This window comes from Alosa pseudoharengus, unplaced genomic scaffold (assembly GCF_046254945.1).
Source record: "Alosa pseudoharengus isolate Yale_2024_CS ecotype anadromous, Long Island Sound unplaced genomic scaffold, YU_APseudo_1.1 YU_APseudo_1.1_scf_13, whole genome shotgun sequence".
Taxonomy (NCBI): domain Eukaryota; kingdom Metazoa; phylum Chordata; class Actinopteri; order Clupeiformes; family Clupeidae; genus Alosa; species Alosa pseudoharengus.
The window spans coordinates 17,053,367-17,075,095 of NW_027468598.1; the positions used below are offsets into that span (position 1 = coordinate 17,053,367).

At 44.0% G+C, this 21,729-nt stretch overlaps 1 protein-coding gene across 4 annotated transcripts in view; it reads left to right on the forward strand.

The window, feature by feature from the left end:
* col4a4 (collagen, type IV, alpha 4) overlaps positions 1-21,729 on the forward strand; it is an 83,132-nt gene that overhangs the window by 51,329 nt on the left and 10,074 nt on the right. For all 4 annotated transcript variants that reach the window (XM_076282310.1, XM_076282309.1, XM_076282312.1 and 1 more), the window contains exons 22-37: positions 408-565; positions 2,163-2,229; positions 10,567-10,682; positions 11,215-11,398; positions 11,891-11,959; positions 12,266-12,373; positions 12,648-12,866; positions 13,127-13,288; positions 15,767-15,934; positions 16,187-16,330; positions 16,557-16,664; positions 17,882-18,060; positions 18,633-18,696; positions 19,295-19,369; positions 19,610-19,717; positions 20,811-20,918. In XM_076282310.1, coding sequence (XP_076138425.1) covers positions 408-565; positions 2,163-2,229; positions 10,567-10,682; positions 11,215-11,398; positions 11,891-11,959; positions 12,266-12,373; positions 12,648-12,866; positions 13,127-13,288; positions 15,767-15,934; positions 16,187-16,330; positions 16,557-16,664; positions 17,882-18,060; positions 18,633-18,696; positions 19,295-19,369; positions 19,610-19,717; positions 20,811-20,918 — 2,037 coding nt within the window. The remainder of the gene's footprint in view (positions 1-407; positions 566-2,162; positions 2,230-10,566; positions 10,683-11,214; positions 11,399-11,890; positions 11,960-12,265; positions 12,374-12,647; positions 12,867-13,126; positions 13,289-15,766; positions 15,935-16,186; positions 16,331-16,556; positions 16,665-17,881; positions 18,061-18,632; positions 18,697-19,294; positions 19,370-19,609; positions 19,718-20,810; positions 20,919-21,729) is intronic.

Consider the following 21,729-nt stretch of genomic DNA (forward strand, 5'->3'; position numbering starts at 1 on the left):
TTTAAATGATGTTTTCTAAACAAAGTTCGGGAGGAGCCCATAGGGTTGACTGACAGCCTTCACTCACTTCTGTTCGTGGGGAATAAAACCCTCCATACTGCCCATTACGTCACACTGGAGTTGCAAAGCTTCCCACATCCTCTCCTGCTCCTCCATTTCACTATCAGCTCTAAGCTCTAAATTACCCCTCATCCATAAGGGTTGTTAGCGTACATCACGGCACGCGCATGTGATTTCCGCTTATGGCATCCCAGGACCAGCTACCAAGCCAAACTATTCTCTGCACTCAGCCTAAGCAATCCAATAGGCGAACTAGTGAACTATTTTATCTCTGTGTGCCTATATCTGTGTTTGTCTGTGTGTACCTTCCTTAATGTATTTCTATGTGACTGTATTTGTGTGGGTAGGTAGTTTCGGTGACTGTGAATGTCCAAACGGTCCTTTTTCTGGTCCCCCCGGAGACAGAGGTTCTCAAGGGCCGAGAGGCGCTCCGGGTAACCCAGGAGCCTCAGGACTCAGTGGCGATCCCGGTTTCCCAGGCCGTCCGGGTGCGGACGGTCCAGTTGTGAGTACTCAAGCCTGCTGCAACAGCACCAATCACCAATCACCTCCGGCTATCACAGCTGTGAGGAGAGTTCTTGTTCCTGAGACATGTGCATATGCATGAAGGTGGAATGGAACTGATCATATAAGATGAAGTCAGCGTGAAGCAGATTTCTCTCTCTTTATTTTGAACATATCCTTTGAGAGACAGGTCATGTGCTGTACATGGGTATGGTCAGAGCCGAAGGGAACACTTCACACTTGCTTATGTGGATGGAGGATGGAAACTGCACTGAAAGCTTTGAGGAAGCCGTCCAAGGAAGGAAACAGTGTCAGGTTGATGTTAGGAGTACAGGGGCCCTGCATTGACCTCAACATGCCTCAACATGACACAACAGTAGCACCAGAGACCAACATCAGTATCCCCTTTTAGTATAAGGAGAGCCTAGCATGCTTGGATAGACTAGAGAAGAGGGCACCATGCAGCTGGTGTCCAGCACTGAGGAACTAAGCAGTCAAGGAGGGAACACGCAAATGTTGGATGACCAGGGGCTCCTGAAGTCAAGGAGAACAGTTGAATTAAAGGGTATCTATGAGGAACTAGGGGTATTTAAAAGATACAGTGGTGGGCATGTTGAGTCGTTGCATTGCATGGGTGAGATTGTTTGTAACTATGGAGTGGAAGGATATGGCATTCAGCAGGAAGCTAGGATGGAAAAGCAGGGCCAAGCCTAGGTGAGAGGACCAGCTGAGATAAAGTGGCGTATTTGAGAGATGAGACAGCTAAAGAAGTGAAGCAGATGAATGGAGGATTCTGGGTAAGAGTGGTTGCATCTTGTTATTTTGCTATTCCTCCAGACTGTTCACATCCTATTCTCTTATAGGTGCCCTGCCACATATATTTCATTACTTTGTGGTAATGTCTGAAGTTCTACCATGGACCCATGTAAAAAAATTGTGTGGAAGAAATGCCTTGGTTTCCTTGTTTCAAGCCATTCTAGCGTGGTATAGAAAGCCTGCAGGAAGACTCAGTTGGTCTTGCGCCAGTTCTCATTAATATTCAACAAGCTAAGCTGCTTGACTCTGATTGGCTAACAGCTAGTCGGTTTCGTCCATAACATGACAGCGTGGCGACAGCTGTTATCAACTAATTTTAGCTTCATGGCATGAACTTAGCTTGGCTAGCGAGTGCTAGCATTGTCCAAATGGACATAAAACCTGCTAGGCTAGCGAGTGCATTAAACCTGTATAACATAGCACTTCCTTGAGTTGACAATTTAGCATTTTACTAACGGGCTGGGCACTGGTCGTAGACTGTCGCAATGGTACTGCTCCAGGCTTCAACAGCAACCTTTTTGCGAAGCCTCTGCTGAACTTGCCAAAGTTGATGAAGTCACTCTCTTAAACATGTAATAAACAGATAACTAATTTTGAATTATAGTGTTGTGCCATTGTTCCAAAAAATAAACTGAAGCCATTTCATTCTCAACTCTGGGTTCTTGGGCAGCATGTGCATTGTTGAAGTTCTATTTGTGCATAGCGCATAAGCCCGTTGACGTTCAACCATCCTTATACGAAAACTGTCACTGAGCTAGACTTTACTCTCTGTGTTATTCCAGGGCTTTCCTGGATCTGAAGGTCCGATAGGAGAAAAGGGTCAGAAAGGTGAAACAGTCTTCGGGCCAGGTAAACCTTTCAAACATTTATCATCACATACCTTTCTGTGAATACATACAATGTACACTACACATCTTATTCACGCACAACATGTATCATATTCATATTTGTGGATATCTAGGGCATCATGAATGTGTCTGATTTTCTGATGTGTCTGATTTTCACACACACGCACACACACATACACACACACACACAAGCACAAGCACAAGAACATGAAAACAAACACAAAATTCTAATGTAATGCACTATGGGGGGATTCTCCCATTCGCACGTAAATCGCGCGTAAGTTTTTTATTTACGCACGTTTTTTGTGTTATGCGTATTCTCTGATTCCCGCTTCTGTCACACCCACAGCGCGCAAGTTCAAAATCAAGGCGGCCTTGTGAAAGAGGTGTGATTTATTTTAAAAAGAACCAGACTGATCCACCACCTCGTTAATTTAGGTTGATATGAAAACTTGGAACGTGGACTTTGTCATTGACCCTCTGAATTCCATTTAAATCCAGGAAGAACACAAGCAGTCTTTGATTTTGAAAACGTAAGCACTGAATAGCAAAGGCAAAGGTAAAATGTTGTGTCATCACATAGAGGTTTGTTTATAAACAAGTCAAGTCAAGACGTCCTTGAGGTGTGTAAATCCATAATTTAAAAATTCACTGTTGAGAATGAAAGTTTCAATGGCAGTTGCCTCTCATAATATCAATTTATCTAACGAAGCTGTAGACTCACTGACACCTGCAGTTTCGAATACAGTAGCGAGGCTGGCATTACAATACCAGCTTCTATTAAAACGAATCAAGAGAGAGGCGAATATAAACTATGCTGTTCGACAGAAGTGCAGACGTCTGTGCGAATGTATGGATGACTTTGGTCAAGTTGGAAAGAAATGGACAGATTCGAATGAAATATGCTATGGGATTATGACTTCACGTCAAGTTAAAACTGAAGATGCACACTCGGTAAGCTCCAATATCCAAAGTGGGTGATTATAACGGGGTTTTCACTATTTAACAATGTAGTCTCATGGATAACGTAATGTCGGGAAATATGGCACCGTGTAACACTGTAATGGGGGAAAACATGAAGCTTTATCAGCAAACCGGTTCAAGGAACGAAAACGAAAACCGAAAACGAACGGAATTTTACGAGGAGCGGAAACGGAAACGAAAACAAAATGGTATTCAACTGTTCCTGAACAGAAACGTTATTCTGAAATCCACAAAACCGGTTAATAACGTTTTTTTTCGTTCTCTATTATAAAATTTCAGAAAAGCATATCCTATGTCAGGGAGACTATTTCCGTTTGTGCGAAAAACAAGCCCGCATCTACACTGTTAATAAATGGACCTTTGGTCCAAATGTGTATATTTTGTCTTGCTGTTGTAATGTAACCTATCCGTCTGCCACTTCGGATCTTAGGCCAGCTCGTAGCGTAGGCCTAGGCTACTGAAACTGATTTGGAAATTGTTTGTAGCCTATGCGTAATAGCCTATTTTGCCTGTCCACGCCTTGTCGTTTTAAAGTCGGGATTTTAAATGTTTGCGCAATTATAGCCTATTCTATGTATGTAGTAACCGAGTCTCAATGTTTAATACTGGCTTTATTTGGTAAGACCATGTAACAAGGAACAGTATCATCTTGCAGCTTCTAGCTACTTCTTAGTCACTGCATTCTAGAGCACAGCCGTAAGGTTAACCCACCCAATAACTAGCGCCCTCTAGTGGACAACAAAACATTTCAAAGAAAACCCACTTTACTACATCTCCCCCCTCTTAAGCATAAACATATTACCAAAGTTACGTATTACCAACAATTACAACCTCCTGTAACCCACCACCCACTGATCAGTATTAAACTTCAAGTTCTATATATATATAGTCCATTTGTATTCTTTTTTTTTTTTTTTTTTTTTTTTTTTTAGTTCATCTCAAAATCTCTCAAACATGCAGGTGGTCTTCTCAAGCGGTTTGAGTGTCTTTCCACCTCCTGAGGTTTTTTTTATCTCCACCTCCTGAGGTCTCTCCCCTACGTGTGGCACCGGCTCTGTCCCTGAGGTCTCTTCTGGATTTGCTGTGTGTTCTGGTGAGACGGGCTCAGGTAAAGGTGCTGATGGAGCTGTGACTAGACCAGGAGAGGCAAAGCTGCCGACGTCTGCATCCTGGCTCACTTCAGGTGACTCTTTCCGCGAATGAATCTGGTCCACATGCCTTCTAACTATTCGCCCATCCGCCAGCATCACCTTGTAGGAGACTGGTCCAGTCACTGCAAGGATGTTTCCTGGAACCCACCTCGGCCCCGGACCAAAATTCTTTGTGAGGACTGGATCATCATATTCAAAACTGCGTGCTTTTGCCCTCTGATCATGATGTTCTTTCAATCTCCGTTGTTTCCCTTGTACTCTCTGTTTCAGGTCAGGATGTATCAAATCCAGAGTGCAGCGCAGTTTTCGACCAACCAGCATTTCTGCGGGGGACACCCCAGTGGTGGTCTGAGGAGTTGTTCTGTAGCTGAATAAAACCCTTGCCACTTTTGTTGTTATTGATCCTTCTGGACACTTTTTCATCATCTCCTTAAATATCTGCACTGCCCGCTCAGCTAAGCCATTGCTAGAGGGATGGTAGGGTGCTGAGGTCACATGCAGTATTCCATGTCATGTCTCCACTCATAAAACAAGTGCCATTATCTGAAACTAAAAGTTCAGGTAACCCATGGTTACTGAAGCTAATGCGTAAGCAATCAATGGTGGTGGCTGAGGTGGCAGAATTGACAGGATATACATCCATTCACTTTGAATGGGCATCAATCAGGATAAAAAACATCTTTCCCATGAATGGCCCCGCATAATCAACATGTAGCCTTTTCCATGGTCTATCTGGCCAGTCCCAGGGGTGTAGTGGGGCTGCAGGTGGATTGTGTCTCTGCTCCTGACATGTACTGCAGCCTTTTACCATGCTCTCCACATCATGATCCAGCTTGGGCCACCACACGTAACTTCGTGCCAATGCCTTCATGCGGGACACCCCAGGATGGCACTGGTGCAGCTGTTTCAAAACATCTCTCTGTCCTGGTTTAGGCACCCCAGAGCACACACAGAACGCACACTCAATTCATGCTTCCTGACATTATATGGTTTAAACTCCATTCCCTCTAATTCATGTGACCACCCTCTCTGTACCATTTCTCTCACTCTCGCCAGCACTGAATCTCTGTTTGTCCATGCTCTCACCTGGTCTGCTGACACCAGTGTTACATCCGAGTTCTCCAGCATTAGTACTCTCTCTTCCGGAGCCACTGTTTTCGGTCCTTCTGGTAACGGCAATCGGCTGAGGCCATCCGCGTTTCCATGCAGTTTCCCTGGTCTGTAATTGATCTCATATTCATATGCCCGTAAGGTCACTGCCCACCTTTGGATTTGTGGAGAAGCCATCTGTGGCACTGCCTTCAATTCATTGAATAGTGACAGCAGAGGTTTGTGATCAGTGACAATGGTAAACTTTCGGCCATAAATGTATTTGTGGAACCTCTGAACCCCAAAAATTACTGCTAAGCCCTCTTTGTCCAATTGGGAGTAATTTCTTTCTGCTTTGCTCAGAGTGCGAGACATGAACCCTATTAGTCTCTCTTCTCCAGTTTTCATCTTGTGAGAGAGCACCGCTCCTACACCATATGGAGAAGCATCACACGACAGCACAATCTCTTTTTCTGACCTCAGCAGACTGCAACAGTCTCTTTGACTCTTGAAATGCAGCTTGCTGTTCTGTTCCCCAGTTCCATTTTGTCTCTTTACACAGCAACTTGTGCACCGGAGCCAAAATAGTGGCTAAGTTGGGCAGGAACTTATTATAGTAATTTAACAGTCCCAAATAAGCCTTCAGCTCGGTCACGTTTGATGGTGGGGGGGCATTCTCGATGGCTTGTAATTTCTCTGAGACTGGATGTAGACCCATGGCGTCCACCTTGTGCCCGAGGAAGACCACTTCACTCGCCATGAAAGAGCACTTGCTTTTTTTAAGCCGCAGCCCAGCATCCTGTAATCGCTGCAACACCAACTGCAGTGTCTCAAGGTGCTCTTGGTCATTCCGACCTGTCAGGAGAATGTCATCCAAAAAAATGGCTACATGGGGGATGCCCTGCAACACCCCCTCAATCGTGCGCTGAAAAATCGCTGGACTGGATGATATTCCGAAAGCTAGGACTTTATAGGTGAATAACCCCTTGTGAGTGTTTACCGTCACATACTTCTTTGACTCCTCATCCAAAGCAATTTGGTGATATGCGTGACTCATGTCTAACTTGCTAAATTTTTCTCCCCCTGACAGGTTTGCAAACAAGTCCTCTAGTCTGGGAATAGGGTATTGCTCAATTTTTGACACTCTGTTGACAGTCAATTTATAATCCCCACACAACCTTACTGAATTATCTGGTTTCAGTACTGGTACTATGGGAGCTGCCCATTCTGAATATTTGACTGGCTCAATGACCTTCTCTTTCAGGAGCCGGTCCAACTCAGCCTCCACTTTAGCCCGCATGGCATATGGGACTGGTCGTGGTTTAAAAAATCTGGGTGTTGCGTCTTTATCCACATATATCTTTGCAGGTGGTCCCCTCAGCTTACCTAATTCTTCTTTAAAAACCTCCTCATTTTGTGCAAGGACTTCCTGTAATGTTAGCTTTGTTGTGCCAGTCATGTGATTAATTTCACCCCACTCCATTTCCAGTTCTTTTATCCAGCCTCTCCCAAGCAGGTTTGGTCCAGTGCCTGGTACCACCACTAGTGGTAATTCTTTAATCGTCATCTTGTGCTTCACCGCAACGGTCACTGTCCCTAGTATGTCCACTTTCTGTCCGGTGTATGTTTTTTAGTTTTATGGGGCACCTTTTTAACTCTGGCAATCTCTCACTATTCCACAATTTCCGAAAATCAGAATCCTTCATCACTGTCACCCCACAGCCTGTGTCCACTTCAAAATTTATTTTTGTTTCATTCACTGCCAAAGTCATTGTGAGGGGTGCTACTTTTGGAATTCCAGTGTCCAGTATGCTATTCATAACAAACATGACATCCTCATCCTTCGAATCATTTTCCTCTCTCCCACCTATATGATGAGTTTTCTGGGTTTGTCCCCCTCTACTAGTCTTCATTTTTCTTTCACTTTTCCCCTGCGACGGCCCCAATGAGACTGTAGATCTACACATCTTTTGAATATGCCCCTTCTTGCCGCAGTTATGGCATTTTTCTGATATGAATCAACACTCATTTGCAATGTGTTGCTCATTACCGCACCTGTAGCATGCTCTACGGCGCTCACCACTCGCCTCTGATCACGCAGTAGCCATCTTGTGCACCTCCTGGTGCCTTGCAGACAAAGTCGACTCCGAAAATTGGGCTTGAAGTTCTTGCACATCTTTGTTTGCTGCTTCCATAGCCTGCTCTATTTTCAGTGCTTTCTCAAAAGTCAGTTCGGCTTCTGACAATAATCGGCGTTGTATACGGTCGTCTCCAATCCCACAAACCAGTCCATCCCTCAGCATTTCCGTCAATTTATCTCCATACTGGCAATCGTGCGCAAATGTTCTCAGTATAGCGACATATTCAAGCACTGCTGCTCAAAACCCCTTGTTTTCTCGTCCTGGAGTTGAATTTGAAACGCTGAACAATTTCACTTGGTTTTGGATTGTAGTGGTCTTTCAAAAGTTTTACCAGTTCCTCATACGTTTTCTCGCCCGGTTTGACCGGGCTAAGTAGATTTCTAATCAAACTGTATGTCTGACTTCCCACTGAACTTAACAAAATAGCCCTCCTCCTCTCTGCTTCCGTAATCCCATTTGCTTCAAAAAAATGTTCAAGAACTTCGCAATATTCTTCCCAGGTCTGTTCCTGGCTATTGAATGGCACGGTGCTTCCTACCAAACTCGCCATGCTGCTCCTTTCAGTAGAATAGTCCAACGGCTAGTGTCGTGGTGTAACGTTAGGCTCCTTAACTCCCCCTCACGACAAAAACACTTTTCAGGCTAGATTCTCTTCCTCCAGATTAATCCTCGTCGCCATTTGTAGTAACCGAGTCTCAATGTTTAATACTGGCTTTATTTGGTAAGACCATATAACAAGGAACAGTATCATCTTGCAGCTTCTAGCTACTTCTTAGTCACTGCATTCTAGAGCACAGCCGTAAGGTTAACCCACCCAATAACTAGCGCCCTCTAGTGGACAACAAAACATTTCAAAGAAAACCCACTTTACTACAATGTAGAAGAGTTAAACGGGAAATTTGAGATAGGCCTTGTCAGCAACAGACAGGTTCGTTTATAAACAGGGTTGGAATTATAGCGCAAGCCTTTGAAGATCTCCATAAAACTTAGGCTACAACCAGGTAAGGAGTTTAGCACGTATCCAGAAATATTTTTATACAGGTCCTTTCTGACTACCGGCGTGCGTTTGATCAGGCCAAGGCTACAGCGCAGACGCTCGCAAATAAATGGGGGGTTCAGAGTACATTTGAAAATGTTAGAGCACGGAGAGTGAAGCGTCACTTTGACGAACTATCGGAAGATGAGTGCTTAACCGATGCAGAGAGATACTTCAAAGTGCAGGTATTTAACGCAACTCTGGACATCATAATCAGTCGGCTCTCCCAAAGATTTGCAAGTATGCGGGAAACGTGTCATGTGTGAGTCTTTACGTCCTATGACCCTTCAACTCGCAGGTGATGATGAACTAAGGCAAGACGTTTGTCAGACCATTATAGCAGGGACATTGCACCGACATTCCCAACACAACTCCTCTCATTCAGGTCTTGCTTTAAAGCAGAGATCAGAAGTCATCTATTTTTCAACTTGCCAAAATGCTGCGGTAGATTATGACAGTGTAACATCCACATTCGGGGAAGTGTGTACTGCTCTCATGTTGTTTCTGACATTGCCTGTGACTGTGGCAACAGCTGAGCGATCTTTTTCCAAACTCAAACTTATTAAGACCTACCTAAGGAGCAGCATGGGGCAGGAGAGGCTCAGTGGGTTAGCTATCCTGTCCATTGAAAATACGAGAGCCAGAGCATTAAATATTGGGAATATCGTTGACGATTTTGCACAACGAAAGGCTCGTAAGATGGCCTTCTTCTAATGGCCTAATTCACGCATATTGGGGATTGTATGCATATGAATGATTTTATTTGGTTTCTGCACGGTTAAATAAGTTAGGCTACATTAAGTTTTGTTTCTGCGCAGTGCGAGTTTATATAAGCAAGCAATCTACGCTTGCAGTTTCAGCAGAGGGTTGAAGAGGCGCATTGAGTGTTCCCATAATTCCATGCGAGTTGATGTTAATGCAGTAATATTAGATTACCCTGGCCTGCAGGCTGTTAATAAAATTATTTTTAATGTTTTCACATGTAATGGATCCTATGTAGTCGTGTGTTTTTTATTTGAAATTGTAATCTGTAACTACTAAACTACTTCGGTGCCTCAGGCCTTTTGCGTAAACAATTGAAGTCACCCTTAATGTGTATTGCATGTATCAGAGCTAACTCATCCTGGGCCAAATTAGTTTGGTATGAGGCCCCCAGCGCTCTCGCACCTGGGCCCACCATTGGATTGTTACGCCACTGGTCTATTCTAAGGTAAAGTCCACAAATATAGACTTGATAGGCCCGCCAAACACTGCCGGAACTTTAAGAACGAACGATACTTTGCGTTCCGAACCGGTTCAAGACCGATATGATGGTGGCGGAACAGCATGCAAGAACGAAAACGTTTAACATAGGCCTACCTGAACCGTTCAGAACAGAACGTTTGAAAAATAATATCGTTTTCAAGCCCTGATCAGCATGTTAAGCATCAAATTTGATACTGTAATGTTAATTTGTATCGTTCTGTGTAACATGTGTATTTCTATGTATTTATAAATAGGACTACTGCCGACATGGAGCAATATGGTGTTTCACCTTGTAGTGGCGCTCAACCTTAATACAACCCTCCTGAGCGCGTAGTTGGAAAGGTGCTTAAGCCATGGCAGAATGCACGCAACAGTTGTATACATAAGAAACACCCAGGTTTTGGTGTTGCTCCTCCCAAAACGCGCAACTCCCTCTATCTTGCATAAATAACAAATTGAAGCAAAGGGGAGAATTTGCGCAGAGTGTAATGTGCATAGTTACGCACTTTTTTTGACCTACGCAACATTACGCACCCTTACGCACATGGGAAAATCCCCCCCAATGAACCTACATCGTCATTAAATGATATAATCCATGATTTGTTTTGAATGCTCACTCACAAATATGCCCATGCAATACATTATCTTCACTCTGACGAGTGGTCTCTGTACTGATTACTGTACTGGTTTAGATCTAAAAGGTGAAAAAGGTGAGCCTGGGCCAAGAGGGTCTATAGGCCGCAGAGGATTACCAGGCAGGCTGGGAATCGGAGGCAGTGATGGACAGCCTGGACCACCGGGGCCTAAGGTAAGTGAGACAAGACACATACACACACACACACACACACACACACACACACACACATACACATATACATACACACACACACACATACACACACACACACAGACAAACACACACACACACACACACACATGTGCACACACACACACAGACAAACACACATGCGCACACATGCACACAGACAAACACACACACACACACACATACAGACAAACACAAACACACAAACATAGACAAACACACACACACACACACACACACACAGACAAACACACACACACACACACACACACACACAGACAAACACACATGCACACAGACAAACGCACACACACACACACACACACACACACACACACACACACACATACAGACAAACACAAACACACAAACACAGACACATACACACACACACACACACACACACACAAACACATTGGGAGAGGGAGTGTTAGAATAGCCAGACTGGAATTGGTTCAGTATGTGTCAGTTGTCCAGTTAGAGACTGCAATGATCAATCTGTTGCCCCCCTCAGGGAGAAAGTTACCCCGGGGATAAAGGGGATGCAGGGTATCCTGGATACTTTGGTGCAAAGGGCCTCAGGGGCCCAGATGGCCCCCCAGGGGCAAGTGTGCTTGGCGCTCCAGGGCTGCGGGGCTTTGCAGGGGATGATGGCTCTCCAGGACCAGTCGGACTACCAGGCCCAAAAGGAAATCCAGGTAAGGTGTGGAGAAAAGACCACACATCAGACCATCAATCACACACACACACATACAGACATACATACACACACACACACACACACACACACACACACACACACACACACACACACACACACACCATGAAGGAAATATATTGACCCCTTATAGCATTCAGGTTGGAGATATATAAGCAGAATTGATCCCTAGCTGATGCCATCTTGGCTACCTTCAAGAATGTAGTGTTATTGATTCAGTGGGATCATGGGATGCGTATTATTGTTCATTAATGGAGGCTCTCCCACTGTTCCCACCCCTCAAAGCCATGCAGTCTGGTGGAAATAGCCGCTGTTCTATCATACACAGACAAAATGGGGTCACAAATAGTATACCACCATTGTGATCCCAGAGATGGCCATATCTGTTGTGTTTTTTCTCTCTTCCATTAACTATACAAGAAATAGATCAGAGCACATGAATAATTCTGCTTCCTGTTTATCTCTCCTGCAGGTGACACCCTCCCCTGCCCTCCAAAGAACCCAGGACCACCTGGGGACAAAGGAGAACGTGGTTCACCAGGTTTGTGTGTATATGTGCGTGTGAGTGTATTGTACTGAGTTATGGTGGACGTAATGTACTCATTGAGCCACGTTACTGAGCTGCTGAATGCTGTGAAGTTCTATAATGTTTTGAATAAAAGAAAAAAGTTGAAACAGTGTTGTGTCCTAGCCACTCCAGCTGTACTGTTTCAGAATTACAGTAAAGCTTTCATTCCACAGTTGCATTATATCTTCTATGCTGTTGTCCTTTTTGTAGTCTGTGTCCCTGTTTCATTCTTTTCCTCCCTACATTCATTCATTCCTTCTCTTATTCTCTCCATTACAGGTCCCCGAGGGCTTCAAGGCCCCAGTGGGATCAGAGGACCTCCAGGGTACAACGGCCCCAAAGGAGAGAGGGGAGAACTAGGACAACCAGGACCACGAGGAAGCCTGGGTACACACACAGACACACACACACACACACACACACACACACAAACGCATGCATACACACACACACACACACACACACACACACACACACACACAAAGCATGCACATACATGCATATGAAAGAGAGGATAATTAATTAATAAGAGAGAGAAGGTCTCTCTGGTTTATGGTTTAACATCAGTACAAACAGACAAACACACACACACGCACACACACACACACAGAAACACCACTGTCTCATGCTCATACACTCTCACAATGTGCCCACACATCAGGTCCTCCCGGGTTTAGTGGAGATCCAGGCCAACGGGGCCCAGAGGGGCCCAGCATTGATGGCCCCCCAGGCCCGCCCGGCAGCGATGGCCCCCCCGGACTCAAGGGACCCAACGGGCCCTCCACTTCTGGGTATCCGGGTCTGATCGGGGATAGTGGACGTCCGGGCTTCCCTGGAGCCATGGGCCTACGCGGACCAACAGGCGCACCGGGTGCACTGGGTATGACCATCATGATCTATCTACTGGCAATGGGTTTCCCCCTTGATCCATATTTTCACTTAGCTGTTTAGATGGTGCTAATGCAAGATGTGTGTGTGTGCTGTGCTGTTCTGTTCTGTTCTGTAGCATCTGTGATATGACACTGAAACCACTGTAGTTTTTCTTTGCAACCATGCAGGCTTTTCTGTGTCTTGGTTTTTCTTTACTGGGTGTTTGGAGGTATTGCTTCAGCTTTTTTCTCCTGGGGTTGTTTTCTATAGGTTTGCCTGGAAGAAATGGAGTACCAGGAGGCAAAGGGCAGGCAGGGGCTTACGGCTACAGAGGCAGAGATGGGCCAAAAGGAGACAGCCCTCTCTCGTGTCCAAACGGTCCAAATGGCCCACATGGTCCACCAGGGTGCAAGGGCAATGATGGGCAGGCAGGTGCGTCCAGCTAGACTACCTTTCTGTTAGGCCCGGCCGTAACTAAAGTGCTCCATTAACGGAGTGTAAAAATAGTTCAACTGGTCTTATTTGTTCAAAGGTATGCACTGCTATCATGTCTGGTGTAGCCAGTTCTATTGATCATAACGGCAGCTAATTGTTGCAGCAGATGCTCCGCATGCGGAGTGCTTCAGTTACTCGACCAGTGTAGCCTCCCTGTTAGTCGAGAGGTTGTACATAGATGAACATGTCTGTGCTTGACTGTCTTTTATGCACTTTAGTAAACCTGTCCATAGATTATTCCTCTGAATCACTTTCCCTTTTTCAGTCCTGTTGTGTACCTGTACATGATAGGTTAGCATTTTGTTCTCATCAAGCTGACTTAATTTCCATATATTATTATTATGTTCATATGCAGTAAGGGGGCGAATTCTCCCATTTGTGTGTAAATCGCAATTTTTTTTTACACGCATCAGGTACGCACTTTTCAGTTACGCATATTCTCCCTTTCCCGCTTCTGTCACACCCACAGCGCGCAAGTTCGAAATCAAGACGGCCTTATGAAAGAGGCCTAATTTATTTAAAATAGAACCAGACTGATCCACCACCTCATTAATTTAGGTTGATATGAAAACGTGGAACGTGGACAGGAAGAGAAGGGGAAGTGGTGAGAAGGCAGAACACAGCTATGCATATCAGCAGCAGGACTGAGTAGTTAGGTTAAAGGTTGTATCAGCGTTTTCAGGTCCAAAAAAGGCCCAAACATAAATGATTACATTCGTCTAATCTTTCCTAACAATCTGCTAGCTGTCTGCCCCATAAGCAGGCCGTCAAAAAAACGTGTTTCTGTAGGCAGCCTAGGCTCTGAGATCTGTACAACCACTCAAAGGCAAAATAAAGTGTTTCAACCAATAACCGACGAGATGCGCGTTTAGGAGAGTTTTAATTGAACGGGAGGGAGGGGGAGGGAGTAGCGAGCTAGCTCTCTGTTTTGTTTGAACATCAACGCTGATACAACCTTTAATCATGCCCTGCCTCAGGTTTTGATTTGTGTAAATGCATAAGACAGTCTGTTGCTGTAGAGCTTTTGAAGAAGAGAGATATTGTGATGTATGAGGTCAGTTAAGTCATTGACGTGTCACATTTTTTAAAGTAAATAGTTGGTTTATAACTTCTTCTTTTATTTAGGTTTAATTCTTTGTAGGTCAGACTGATCCACCACCTCATTAATTTAGGTTGATATGAAAACGTGGAACGTGGACTTTCTCATTGACCTTCTGAATGTCATTTAAATCCAGAACGAACACAAACCAGTCATTGATTTTGAAAACATAAGCATGGTGAATTGAATAGAGAACGGCCTACAGTAAAATGGTGTGTCATCACATAGCCTATCAAAGAATTGACTTCACGAAATTTCACTTTTGCTTTGAGGTTAGTTTATAAAGAGTCAACACGACATGCTTGAGGTGTGTAGATTCATAATTTAAAAACTCAGTGTAGAGAAAGAATGTTTCAATGACAGCTGCTTCTCATAATATCAATTTATCTATGCTAACGATTCTGTAGACTGACACCTGCAGCTTCGAATACAGTAGAGAGACTGGCATAACAATGCCAACCTCCATTACAAACGAATCAAGAGACAGGAGAATATAAACTATGCTGCTCGACAATAATGCAGACGTCTGTGCAAATGTGTGGATGACTTCGGTCAAGTTGGAAAGAAATGGACAGATTCGAATGAATAGGCTATGGGATTATGACTTCACGTTAAAACTGAAGATGCACAGTCAGTAAGCTCCAATATCCAAAGTGGGTGATTATATCAGGCTTTTTACTATTTAACAATGTAGTCTCATGGTTAAGGTAATGGCGAAAAACATCTGCTTGATACCTGACCAAGACCTTTGGTCGAAACGTTGTAGCCTAATAAAAGATAGATAGATAGATAGATAGATAGATACTTTATTGATCCCCAACGGGAAATTGAAGGAAACACTCTGGGGGCTTATATAACAGTGTGTGGGTATCTCTTTATATTTTTCATATGTTGGCTCATCCTTATAGGCTACCTGTTTCATTTTTTGCAGATGTGCGTGCATTTTCATTCAATGAATGATGGGAAATATGCCAGGGTATGACGCTGGAAAGGTGCTTAAGTCAGTGGCAGAATGTGAGCAAGAGTTGTATAAGAAATGCCCAGATTTTGGGGTTGCTCCTCCCAAAACGCCTAACTCCCTCTATCGCGCATAAATGACAGAGGGGAGAATTTGCGGAGGCTGAAATTAAGCAGTTACACGCTTTTTTTTTTACTTACGCACCCTTACGCACATGGGAGAAATCCCCCCTAAGTGAAGTGTGTGTCTCTCTATGAGTACACCTATCTGACAATCTGTGTGTGTCTGTGTATGACTCTTGGTGTGTGTGTGTGTGTGTGTGTCTGTTCTGTTTTTGTTTCTTTTTTGTGTTTTACAGGTAAGAAAGGGGAGCCAGGTATGAAGGGCCTGCCAGGCCCCCCTGTCGAGGGACAGCCTGGGCCTCCAGGGAAGCCCGGAAACCCAGGGACACCAGGCTTCCCAGGTTCCCGGGGGGAACAGGGGCTAAATGGAGAAAATGGACTGCCAGGAGCCTTGGGACCGAAAGGTGAGGAATGGAGGCCCAGAGATGTTCACCTGCTACTAACAAAAACTTTCTCTCAAATGCCCTGTTTTTAGAAAGAACGTTGAAAATGTTTGTACAATAGAGAGTACTGTATGTACAGTAGTGGGTATGACTCTATGACTATGACAGTATGACTTTGGAAGTACCATGGAAAGTGTTTGTACCGGTACATGATGGCAGTGTGTCTCTTTAGATCATATGACAGTGATAACAATTTGTCATGTTGCATTGCAGGTCCAAAAGGACTAACCGGTTGGAAGGGGTTGCCAGGGGATACTGGACCACCTGGTGCTACAGGACTTGCAGGAAGGAAGGGAGAGCGGGGCTCCGATGGGCGGCCAGGGTTCCCAGGACCCAACGGACTGCCAGGAGAGAGAGGTCCAGCATTCACACACTCAGCCACACTAGTCTGCCTGGCAAAATGACCAAATACATAACAAATATGACGTACTGTACAGCTAATCAAAAGGTGCCACTCTTAAATAAAGAGATGAATTTAGACGGGAATGAATGCTGTGTTATAAGAACATTGTTTAGCCAGGCAGGTTACAAACTGTTGGAAAGCTGGGCTCAGAATGAGAGGTATTATATGGCGTTTCTGCAGGTGACAAAGGCATAGCTGGTGAGCCAGGAAAAAACACTTTCATCCCCATCAAAGGCTGGCCCGGATTCCCTGGACTTCCAGGTGCTCCTGGATTCACAGGACCTCGAGGTACGTTGGGTCCTGAGCTGAGGGTGGGGTGAGACACAGTTTCTTTGTTTGGAAACATACTGTTTATGAATGAGTTATTCTCAATGCTTTACAAAACAAAGAATACAGCTGCATTAGATACATCGTAGGGCAAAAGAAGACATGGAGGAAGTAGTTTACAATACCCATATCAAATGAAGTATTAAATGTAGACTAGTAACTTCTGGAAAGCACAGTCAAAAAAAGATAGATTTTTGAGAGTATACAACTAAAGAAATCCAGAGAAAGTCCACCCTAATAAAATGATAATACACTAAGAAGGAAAATATATTACATATTGGAATCAAGTCACCAGAACCCAACTTAAACTCAAATACAATTTTCCCCTTAACCATGAGTACAAAATGTACAGAGCATAACCTGGCTGTGGAACGTGGAAGGCAAAAACTAGCTCATCCAGGGCTGGCTACATGGAAACACACTGGTGTTTCAAACTAATGTTGTTTTTATAAACGATTGCACAGCACAACACTTCATGACAAATACTAGAATTAAAATGGAAAAATAAATTTGGGGGGAAAAAACACCAGATCAGGTAAGTCAGACTTCAACTAAGTGTTCATCGTTGGCTATAATTTCATATTCGCAATCGCCATACAGAAGATTTAAAGCCTATGACTTCCAGCATGTCTAGCACCAAGTCTAACCCAATACAGTATGGAAATAATACAGCCCAATGTTCTGGCTAAATTCCCAACTCATTCAATCTGGCCTCCTAATCATCCCCCAGTGTAATTGGCTCATTCATTCATTCATTTACTCTCAACCTCAAGCGATTTGGATGTCAGAGAATTTAATTGATTGGTTGCTATTTGCATGTAAAAAGGATTTCAGGTAATATAGAAAAAAATGTGTCAGAAATGATCTTCTACCCAACCTTTAAGGGATAAGCTAAAAACATTGACAAGCCTTTGTGGGTATCAAGATCTCCATCCACAATAAAAACTTAATCTGAGTATGTCAATTGAAGATAGAGTACGCTCATGTGGAGCTAAGGAGGAAGTACACACTGAGATGGTAGGTACTATTGTCACAGTAGTCCTTGCCTTTCCTTGCCTCAGTCCTTGCCTTTATACAAGTAGGCCTATAATCACAACTGAACAGTCGATTGCTCTTGTAATGGGTCCTAAAAAGGTTTCATGCAAGACTAGTCTCACCACTTACCTATCCTCTCTCAGGTGACAAGGGCTTGCCTGGCAAACAGGGCCTCCTGGGCTATCCTGGCCAAGAGGGATTCGCTGGCCCCACCGGCCCGCAGGGACGCAGGGGAAGGGATGGAGCAACTGGAGCACCAGGCCTACAGGGGGGACTCGGGTTTCCGGGCAACAACGGGGAGCCAGGAAGAGAAGGGGAAGTGGTGAGAAGGCATAACACAGCTATGCATATCAGCAGCAGGACTGAGTAGTTAGGTTAAAGGTTGTATCAGCGTTTTCAGGTCCAAAAAAGGCCCAAACATAAATGATCACATTCGTCTAATCTTTCCTAACAATCTGCTAGCTGTCTGCCCCATAAGCAGTCCGTCAAAAAAACGTGTTTCTGTAAGCAGCCTAGGCTCTGAGATCTGTACAACCACTCAAAGGCAAAATAAAGTGTTTCAACCAATAACCGACGAGATGCGCGTTTAGGAGAGTTTTAATTGAACGGGAGGGAGGGGGAGGGAGTAGCGAGCTAGCTCTCTGTTTTGTTTGAACATCAACGCTGATACAACCTTTAATCATGCCCTGCCTCAGGTTTTGATTTGTGTAAATGCATAAGACAGTCTGTTGCTGTAGAGCTTTTGAAGAAGAGAGATATTGTGATGTATGAGGTCAGTTAAGTCATTGACGTGTCACATTTTTTAAAGTAAATAGTTGGTTTATAACTTCTTCTTTTATTTAGGTTTAATTCTTTGTAGGTCAGTGTGAACTTGCTAAACTGTTGTCCTTACAGGGAGAGCTTGGAAATGAGGGCTGTGTAGGACAACGAGGCCGTGATGGAGAAGAAGGTCAAAAAGGTAGGGATGTTTGAGAATCTGTCTGTCCCTTCCTTCTGTCTGTCTCTTGACCTGTAAGACCACCTCAATCACTCTGTATCTGATAGACAGTGTATTATGTAAGGGATAATGTATTGTCCACCGGTAATTATCGGAAAATAACGAACAGAACCCCGACGCTTATTATACGGCTACCTACCCAAAACGAGAATAGAATATTTAAAAATGACTTGGCTACCATTTCGTGGCTTCCGCTGACAAAATAAATAGTTTGCCACACAGACAGAACTTGCCAGTTTCAGGTGTTGCGTGGTAACGTCTTACTAGCTGACTTTCACTTTCAATGAAATTCCATTGCAATAAGGCGAACATAGTTATTGCGGATGATTTGAAAGACGTGAATCAAAAGCACAAAACCCGTTGCCATTGGCAGCGGTCATTTTATACTTTGCAGCGGTTATTATATAGATTTAACAGACCTCTGAACGTTGGGAAGGCTCATTCATGTGAATGGAACTTTCTGCAGCACTCTTAAGAGCCGTGTAATAAAGCCTAATAATGACTCTTTTTGACTCTCTCTCACACACACACACACACACTAACTCTGTCATCATGTCAGGTGATCCGGGTGATTCTATTAGTTCTCCAGGATCTCCAGGGGACAAAGGCCCAACAGGTTACAACTCACCACCAGGTAAGTCCTCACATTTCTGTGTTCATGAAGGGAAGTAGTGAAGCATCTGTGGAGCCATTTGTGGAGAACTTATGTAAACACTACAGTCTTATGGCTACGTTCATGTCAGACTTGACACTAGGTTTTCACCACTAATACAGATTAGAATGCACTACTCAGTGGAAGGGGATGCATGCTGACAGTGTAGCACTCAGTAGTAAAGGACAAGCTTGTGGACACTAACATTGCTGGCTTTTGTAGGACCCCCAGGTGACCCAGGTGAGATGGGTGATCGAGGTTGCGCCGGCAACAATGGAACTAAAGGCGAGCCAGGAGCCCGCGGATATGCAGGTGTACCAGGATTTCCAGGTAGAGGAATATCTCTGTTTCATACAATGCATGTATTGTGTATTCGCATGTTGACTCACGTGCACACACACACACACACACACACACACACACACACACACACACACACACACACACACACTGTGACAGAGTGCACCGCATCTGTCACTGGGCCTGGCGCATTCCCGCCAGTGGTAGAACAATGGGACCGGAGTTTGGGTTAAAAACTGGACATTATATACGGATACGGACTGGTGCGCTAAATGAAATGTTTTGTTTGATGCATGTGAAAAAAAAAAGAATGGCGATGTATTGTACTGTATACTTTGTATGTATGGAAAAAGCAAAGGAATATTGAAAAGTCATACGCGGTCATGGTATCGCTAAATGGTCTGATGCAAAGCATAGCGTCGGGGTGGTTGTGGGGGTTTCATGTGCACACTTTTTACATCTTAGTGAGATCGCTTCAACTGTGCCTGTATGTTAGTTGTTGTAATGTGCATTGAATGTTCACCTTACCTGTGTTATGCCTGTCTTTGGGGGTGCAGGGGTGCAAACAGGAGGGTAGGAGGTGGGACTCATTTAAATGGTCAAGGCGCGCTCCCGTAAGGGAAGCGCTCATTTAGGCAGCCCTGTTTAGGATGATTATTTTATCTTTATTTGTTGTTTTAGGGTATTGCAGTGCATTGGTGATGTCTGAACACGAATGTTATAGAGTAGTGTGTGCGCTAATGCAGTTTATGGCTTAAAAGAATGTGTCAAAGGGCCGATTGATTATTATCTGTGGTTTGGTTGGGACCAATGGCATAACATGTAATTGGGCGCTTCATTTGTGGTTCGCCTCTGTCGTGAGAGGACGTATGTATGTGTCGATTGTTACTATGGAGGGCCTAGTTATTGCGGGCATTGTCCCATGTTTGTTTTTCGTTTTGATCAGAGTTTTTGTTTAATGTTTTCTGTTTTGTTTGCTGCCTAAACCTTTAATAATAATTTTTAAAAAAGAATTACGTCAACTTGAGTTTCATTGCCTGAGTCTCACCATCCGTTTAGACACATTACTAAACACACACACACACACACACACTAACATACTAATCTTTTCATTGTCCTGCAGGTGTAACAGGTCCTCCAGGCATAGCAGGTAAGCCTGGCACAGAGGGTCGAATGGGCGAGGTTGGACTGCCTGGGGGTGAAGGCAGACCTGGACTCAAAGGACTCCAAGGTAGTACACATATACACACACATGCAGACACACAACACACAAACATACACACACACACACACACACATACACACACACACACACACATTAGCCTCTGTCTTGAACATGAGCAAAAGTGGCTCGTACCTGGCTTGTATGGTCCCCCATCGAGTGAAGATGTTTGTAAGTATTTCATTTCAGCGGTGTGTTTGAAATATTTTAAATGAATTTCCAATCATCCCATCCAGTTTATGTTAATATATGAATAACATGCATGACAATGCTGTATCTGGACAAACACATTCATTCTTAGTTTCCATCATATTATATATTTCTCATTACTTTGTCATTCAATTCAATTCAATTTATTGTGCTTTTAGAGCGCCAAAACATTACACATGTATCATGGCGCTTTAGAGAATGTAGGCAATCAGAGAAAAAAGGAAAGAAAGGAAGAAAAGAAAAGAAAGAGAGAGGCCCATGGGTAACAGGGGCGAGGAAAAACTCCCTAGAATTGGAGATACATATAGGAAGAAACCTCGAGCAGATCCGCGACTCAAGGGCCTGACCCATCTGCCTAGGGTTAATACAGGACAGTAAGGTCTGTATACATGACAAATGCATATGATAGTCAGGTGTAGAGAATAAGACATGGTGTTAAAAGCACTTGAGCTGAAAGTTACAAGAGGTGGGATGATTACGTATCCGGTATGATAATTCATTAATCCTGATTTCATTCCAATAGACACACACTCCAATGCCCACTCTGAAGATGTTTTACAGAAAACAGAATAGATATTCACTTACCTGACACTTACACACACTCCTGCAC